Source organism: Acanthisitta chloris, unplaced genomic scaffold, assembly GCF_000695815.1.
Source record: "Acanthisitta chloris isolate BGI_N310 unplaced genomic scaffold, ASM69581v1 scaffold28739, whole genome shotgun sequence".
Classification (NCBI taxonomy): domain Eukaryota; kingdom Metazoa; phylum Chordata; class Aves; order Passeriformes; family Acanthisittidae; genus Acanthisitta; species Acanthisitta chloris.
This window is the reverse complement of record NW_008693522.1, coordinates 17,433-25,332: the sequence shown is the minus strand read 5'-3', so window position 1 is coordinate 25,332 and position 7,900 is coordinate 17,433. Positions and strand designations below refer to the sequence as shown.

At 36.2% G+C, this 7,900-nt stretch overlaps 1 protein-coding gene across 1 annotated transcript in view; it reads left to right on the top strand.

Moving 5' to 3' along the window:
• Positions 1-299: 299 nt before the first annotated feature.
• The window catches only part of CHIC2 (cysteine-rich hydrophobic domain 2), a gene marked incomplete at its 5' end in the record, with an annotated part of 16,775 nt that continues 9,174 nt past the window's right edge, over positions 300-7,900 (top strand). Inside the window, 2 exons of the mRNA XM_009083108.1 lie at positions 300-354; positions 506-661. Of these exons, the coding sequence (XP_009081356.1) occupies positions 300-354; positions 506-661 (211 nt within the window). The remainder of the gene's footprint in view (positions 355-505; positions 662-7,900) is intronic.

The following is a 7,900-nucleotide window of genomic DNA, read 5'->3' as shown; positions in this document are numbered from 1 at the left end:
CTTTGCTTTTCACTCTTGCCCCTATTGCTTATACATTTTGCTGAGTTTGGGGAAGAGTCAGCAGTATCAGCAGAACTCTGAGAAGAGACTGTAGGCAAGATGGATTTCAGTCTGTGTACAGTGGTGTACTTCTGTCTGTTAGGATAATTTTAGGAATTAATTTTAACAACTACTATTGTTTTCCTGATACTGATGCTGTTGCTGATACAGACCCTGAGAATATTATGAGGTACTTGTAATTTGTGATATGGATTAGGATTATTTAAAATTTTTGGTACAATCTTCACTTTGTTTTGCAGGTTTGGACTAAGCAACAAATTTGAAGCAGAATTTCCTTCATCTTTAACTGGAAAGGTGAGTATCTTTGAATAGGAGTTTGGAATTGGAGTTAAGATTTTATTACAGGAACAAGTGTTAAAAGGTACAAGTGTAGGACACTGTAAAAGTAATAAATCACTCTGCTGAAGTATTAGTTTGTTTTTAATTTTTTTTCTTTCCCTTGTAGGTTGCACCTGAAGAATTTAAAGCCAGCATCAGTAGAGTTAACAGTTGTCTTAAGAAGAACCTTCCAGTTAATGTACGATGGCTACTATGTGGATGCCTTTGCTGCTGCTGCACTTTAGGTTGTAGTATGTGGCCAGTTATCTGCCTCAGTAAAAGAGTAAGTTGAATTATTCATATAACTTTTGACAGTTAGAGTTGTACTGGTTTTGTTCTTATTTTGATTTTCTTTTTTTTTCTCCCCACCATTAAAAACTGTGTGCCAGAACTTAGTTAAAACAGTTTGATTTTGATACCAGTTATCTGTCATACTAAAAGTTACAAGAAACACCAATCAGTACTTTGTGCTTTTAACTCAATGAGAGGTAGTATAGCTGAATCTCTGTCTTAGAGCCCTCTACTATACAGCTCTTATTATCGAACTAACTCTTTAGTATCTTCATCTCTTCTGTCATACACTGGTTGAGATTATCAGAATTCGGCACACATGAAGTGACCGTTTGATTTTGAGGAGCTTCTGATTATACTGTGGCCCAAGTAACCATAGGTTTTTGTTTAAAAAGGCAATTTTAAAGGCAGATAATTGATTTTTCTTTTTGGATTTTCCTTCCAAGCTGTAGATGAGGGAAAAAAAAAATTCTTTTTTTTTTTTTTACATTAAGAACCAGGAAGTGGCCTTTTGTCTGCTTAGACTTGGCACTTAGTGTATTGTTCACAACAGATGCTCATTACACGTGCTTGGTTTTCACTTCCTTTCCCTCCATGCAGTTAATTAGGCTTTCCTCCCACCTCTTCTGGTTTTGTGTGTGTAAAAATTGTCTGTGGCTAGTTCTGTTTCACTACTTTAGAAGAAGTCTCTGTTTTTCCCTATAATCTCACTATTTTGTTTTGCTCATCTTTCCATTTCATGACAAGGCTTGTGTATGTTCTCTTTTGTGCAATACCTCTTAATGCTACAAATTGTATACAGTTCAGTACACTGAACAGCATCATGATTTTCTTTATCAAACTCCTCATTTTATAGAGTCAATAAATCAAGGCATTCTCAGAACTTATTTATAGGATGAACATTGATCATAACAAAACCTTTTTGTATCATCTGACCTTCTGTGTTAAGATCCTAATTCTTAGTCCCTTTGAGAGATTACTTAAAGCTAGTTTTAATTGTATACAAAATAAGGTAGAAAAGTTTCCTGGTAATGTTGGAGTCTGTGGAGAAAAATGACAAAACCAAAAATATTTGTGTCAGTGTGAATTACATCAAACCCTATGTTTTCCATCTTCTAGTTGTCACAAACTAGTAACTCTCCCGTAGTATGATTATATATCCATAGCCTAAAATTCTTCTAGAAGAAGTTACAATCTGGTGATCGCTTCAACAGATATGTTGGTGCCTTAACTAGCTTGCAGAGAAGAGTACCTTTACCCTTCAGGCCCACCTCGTTTGTTACAAACACAAGGGAAGCTTTTTTTGGTACTGTCCATATTTAACTTGTAAATGAGAATGCTTCTGGTGCTCTGTAGTTTGACCCATTTTTCTCACATAATGTGTTGTAGCAGGAAATGACAGCAGGATGTGCCGTGGTAGGGGCTCATGCCACAAGCTCTCATCTTCTAAGCTGGGCCCTCTTAATCTATTATTAGAAGTCACAAATAATCAAATTTTTGTACATTATTAAGCAGAGTCAGAAAAAAGACAGAGGTGTGTCTAGCATCTGGGGCCAGAAAACAGTTTGAAGCTGAGGAGAGAGGCTCTGTGTGGGAACCCAGTGAAGTAACAGAAGTTATGTTGAAGTTTGCGTGGGTTAAGGTGAAAAGGTTATCTCTTTCCAAAAGGATTAATCTGAAAAACAAACCCCAGCCACGAATACTTTGTTCAGAGGAGGCTGGAGAGAGGATACTGGTATCATTGTTTCTGTAACATACAGACTGCTTAAAGACAGGAGTCTTGGAAAGCGAATGAACAGCAGGAGCATCATGGAGCCTTGGGTTGAAGTTCTGTAAGCCATCCTAGAGGTGTGGCCCAGACTGTCAGCAAATGTTACATTTTTGCTCTTAAAGGTGGTACCAGAAGATTTTAAGGACCTTTGCACCATTTTCTGTGCTTAAACTTGGGTGCCTCAGGCTCAAGCTTGGGTGTCCAACATTAGTGAAATTGGGCTTAGGACTCAGCTGCCTAAACACAATATCTTGTGCCACTGCAGATTGCACAATGGCACTAGACACTGACAGCACTTGATACCTGTGTTTAGGCAGTTTGATTATCCCTCCAGAGTAAAAATAATTTAAGTCAATCTGGAGATTTCAGTTCAACATCGTTCCATGTCAGCAGCTCAACGAATGAACATATGCTTAGAGGGTTATGTCTCAGACAGAGAATTTGGTGTCTGTTGGGTGTCTGGAGAATATAATATAGAGAAGAATTAATTACCTTTTGTTCTTACAGACAAAGTGAAAGGAATGCTTTCCCAAAGTGTAACTCTTAGTCCTGGAAATGGCTAGGAAAGGATATTTTTTTCTGGTAGAGTAGGTAAGAAGGAAAGCTGTGGAATCTTTTTCAAGCATGTATTTGGAAATTCTAGTATAGGAAACAAGCAGCAGAATTTGTAATGATTCTAGTCAGGACTACTACTCACAGAAAAACAGTGAAAAGTTACTGCCACTTGAGTTGCTTGTATAGGTATGGGTGGATTCAACTTTGTCTTGATAGACCAAGAACAGAAAAGTATCAAGTGATTTAAATCCTTTAAATCCCTCTTATGTGCAATTACAAGTTTTGTACCCTAAAGATCTCAGTACTGAACAGCACCTGCAAGTCTGTAAGATATTTCTTTTATGCAGGGCTTCCCATCAGTTTGTGTTGAAGTGCTATATGACAAGTGCAGGAAACTGATGATACGAGTTTTCCTAGAAGTGGGCAAAGTGAGAGAGAGTGCATTTTGTGAATTACCTGGGGCTGCTCAGCACATTGAGAGCAGTTGTAAATACAGCCTGGTTCATATAGGTTCCAGTCTGTTATTTGCTCCATAGTTCCAGGAGAACTGTGACAAGAAGCACCTTCATATTCTTCCACTAAAAAAAAAGGAAATAAAATCCATAGACTCTTTTTGTTGGTTGCTGGTGCCACAGTTTTGCTGATATATAAGACTAAGTGACTACTTCATATTGAATAGATTACTCTTGAACTGATCATCTGTAACTGTATCTTGGAAAAGAATTGTGTTGATCAAGTGATTTTCCATGCTTTGACTTCTTTAGATGTCTTTTCAGTGGCCAGACTCAGCCATAGGTATAGTCACAACAGCCAAGGTTGACTTCTTGAGGAGACGGTTTCAGGATGACATGTGCCTGTTTCTTCCCTTAAACTTTCAGATACCATGAATTATTTCCCACTGATGCTCATTCTGTAAAACAAGTATAACAAATGAGCAATAAATAAAAGGTTGCTTATTTTTCAGTGTCTGCAGTTGCCTGAGAAGTGTTACCCAGAGAGCTTGGCTAATTCAGCCCTGTTCTAAGTGATTCCTAGGGAAAGGACAGTTACTTGGAACTGACCTGCATCAGATCTTTTGCTGCAGTGGTCACAGAAGACTCCAAAGACTGTACAATGAGAGAGTTTGATTTCTGAAACAGGATGGGAGTGTTCCCATCCTGAAATTTGTGTGGATCATGTTTTAATTGCACAATAAAAATATACAAGTCTTCATCTTTGTCCTTTTCTGCTGAAATAGACGACTAACAAATTTGTCTTGTTGAATTACATATACAGTGAGCTAACAAGTGGGAGTGTTTCTCAAGGATTTTATTAAATGAAACAACAGTTTCAGCTATACAATTGATTACTTTTAATATGGAAGAGTAATTTTTCTCAGAATGACCAATTAAGAAATGTCTGGTTTAATGAGGCTGGATCAATCTACCATGCTCTTAAATTGCTGATATACTCTACAGCTCTTTTTCAGAGAAACACTTTAAGTTCATGTAGACAAAATGAAAACTGCAGCTTCAGAGTTTGTGAAGTTACAATAATTCTCTTACTCCTCTGTATTCTTTATTTTTACTGCTTTTCATTGGCTTTTTAAAATTCTAAAGTGGGAATGTTATCACAAATGTAAATATGCTTTTTGAAATTACAGGCAATTATTGAAAGCATGTGTATAATGGGAATACATGCTTATTTTTGTGCAGTGAGAAATAAGGTAATGGTTTGCTTAAATCAGCAGGTGCTTCAAACTAGGAATTTATTAAGTCACAGACATTTGTAAGCTTAATTGTTAATTATATCACTTTTAATGCATTTCCATGCAGTGAAAGCTTTCTGTTCAGTGAACTTTTCAGTGCTTTGTTCAGTGCTAGTTTTGGAGGTCTTTGTACAGTGTGGTTTCCTTTCTTCATTTGCATTGAGGTATTTGGGAAAAAGCCTGCTACTCTTCACCAGTAGAATGAATGTTTAACTCAATTCAATATCTTATTGCCTCTTTCCTTTTATGTGGTCTTGATTCGATTCTAATGAATAAAAACTGCAAGAAAGTTGCAGGAAATACAGTCCCTTGTTTGCAGATCTAGATTATTAGTGATCTTCAGCAGTTTTACTCAAAGTTTGCAGCATCCCTTCTGGGACAAGTTCCAGATTGTACAAATGAACATTAAGTCTTTTAAGTTATTGTTCTTTCAATAAAAAGAATGGCATGGTGAATAATAATTCAAAAAGCACTACAGGCTGATGTGCCCATTTGAAGCCACTGTTTCAAATGAATTGACACTCATTTTCAGTATTAACTAAATGCTGTAGTTCCCTATGTGTAAATAGGATAAATCATTTTAACAGAAACAGTAACAATGAAAGCTATGATAGAATTGCAGTACTGCTGAATTTCTTAAAAGCTGGTATTGTACAAGTAAATTGCATGTTTCTAAAGCTTCATGGGCAATCTTTTAAAATGAATAGAATTAGATATTTAATAGTGATTTGTAATAATACTTTCAAGAGCTACTTGTTTGTTTGAATTCATGCAAAGCTGCTGAATGCTGCTTAAGCCTCATCATTAGTTGTCACTTACGTAGCAGTTCACATCTTCAGAATGAACGTGCTGTATAAACATAAGCTAATTGCAGCTTCCAAAGTATTGATTAAATTAAATATGTGGTGGAGGAACTGGAATGAATTGTCTTAAATACAGTGGTCTTGATTGTCAGTAGATGATCCTGATGTTAAAATACATTAGCTCAGTTTATTGAAGCTGTGAATACAATTTTTCAAAATTGAAGGAAATGTAAATTTTTTTCCCTATGCCTGTCTGCTAGAGACTTGGCACTGGAGATACTCTTAATGGCATAATGCTTTTCCAAGGGGTTCCACAAGAAAATTTCATAAGACAGTTATGACAATTAACATTGTGGTTCAGTTTAGAAGAATCTTTAAAATTGTGAGGTATTTATTGTGTTTATCCTTATCTCTGTATTTGCTTTAGTCAGCTTATAAAAACGTTTTACTAAAATGGAACTTGTGTATATCAAACATGCATTCTTGACCATTGTCTTCAAATGTAATTTCATTTATTCTTAGTAGGTTTTATATTAATCTTAAATGTGGCATATATCTTTGGTATCTCTAGTGAGTATTCTAAATATTATTTAAAATTCAGTTGTGTTTGTAATTATAATGATATCTCTGAATATTTCAATATTAAAATCAAAATAATGCAGGTAAGATTAACATTTCTCTGTTATAGCCCCTTTTACGTCGTGGTGGCTGAGGCATATAAAGGGAGCCCTAGGTCATGCAGTGGTTTGGGGTTAATATTGCTTTTTATATTGCTCTTTGTGTCTAGTTTGACATGTTTCTGAAAATACAAAGCTGAACTAGCTGAAATTCTCGTAGAGCTATTTTGGAAAAGCATGCTAAAAATGGTCTAGGTAGTTGTCATATTTGGAAGTCTGTTTAGGAAGGGACATTTTTAGGATTCTCTCTTTAGCAACTTGTACATGATGCCAAATAGAGACCATATGCGAACACTGTTGAGGAAGGAATTAGAAAGCAAAATTAGCTAAAATTTATGTGGTAGAATGGAAATAAGTAGAAAATACTTCACTGAACAACAGCTTGTTAAACTATGTTACTGTAAAACAAACAGAAAGCTAGGAAAGGGTCCTTGCAAGTGTGAGGTAGTGACACACTTCTGTGCCTCTTCTCTTAATTTTTCTCAAAGCAGCCTTGCACTGGGAAGTATTCCCTTTTTCACTTTATTAAGAAATCAGAGTAAAATGTTATTTTCTGTTTAAGTGGAGCACTCTTAGTAACTCAGGCATTATGTATAAAGAAAGTAACTTGTTATTTACTCAAAAATAGTAGTTCAAGAAGCTGCTGACTTGACTGCTGACAAAACAGTTGGGAGGAATAGGGGAGCAGCTCTACAAAAGAGAAGATGGAAGGAGTTAGTAAGTCTTCTACCATGGCAAACATACATGTGAAGGGTAAAGTGAACAGGTTCTTTTAATTTTGTTCCTCATAAAATAAGTTTTGCTGAATTTTGGAATAAACTGCTGAATTTTGAACAAAACTTATGATGGAGATGGAAAATATTCTTTTTAAGTAGCCAGACTTATTATTTCTAAAGTGGTGAAGTAACTACAGGATCAACCTGCTTAGGATTCTTTTTTTTTTCTGGTTCAGTCCTAGATGGAAAAGGCACTGCAGAGACTGTCCCTTTCAGAGGGTTCATTCTCTTCAGCACACACACTAGTGAAGTATTGGGTTTTACAGGGTGTTCTATGGAGTTATTTTGTTAAGTTGTGCTGCCTTTCAGTCTTTGTGGTGATGTAGCTTCTCTTCCATTCTTGGCCTCTGCCCTTAGACACTCCTAACAGCAGGAGTCAAAAGATTCCTATATACTAATAGGTTAAACCTGGGAGCATTTCTAGGAGTTGGTGTTTTATAATTTTTACTTTCAGAGGGGTCCCTGGCAGGCTCTGGGTCTGTAGTGTGTAACAATTTGGTGGCATTATCAGAATGCTCCAGGCAATATGAGTGGTTTGGAGGTTATGAAAGCTTACTGATACAGATGAGAGCTGTTCCCTGCCAGCTGGCTTGAAGTGAATGGGAATTTTTTTTCTGGGCACAGTTTCATTTCTTAATAGAGACGTAACCTGAGATTCTTTAGTTTCTCCACCTACACTGGTCTTGAACTATGTTCCAGAGCATACTACTGGATGTTTTGGAAATAAAGGACAGGGACCGAAATTAACATCTCTGTAACCTTAAAAGAGAAGATGGAGGTGGAATTTCTTTCATGTTCAATTTATAATTCTCCACAGAGGATGACACCAGACGAGTTACTTGGTAGAGATTCCAATCCTATTTTCATTCCTGTTACAGTCAATTCCATTTTACATGTTTCTG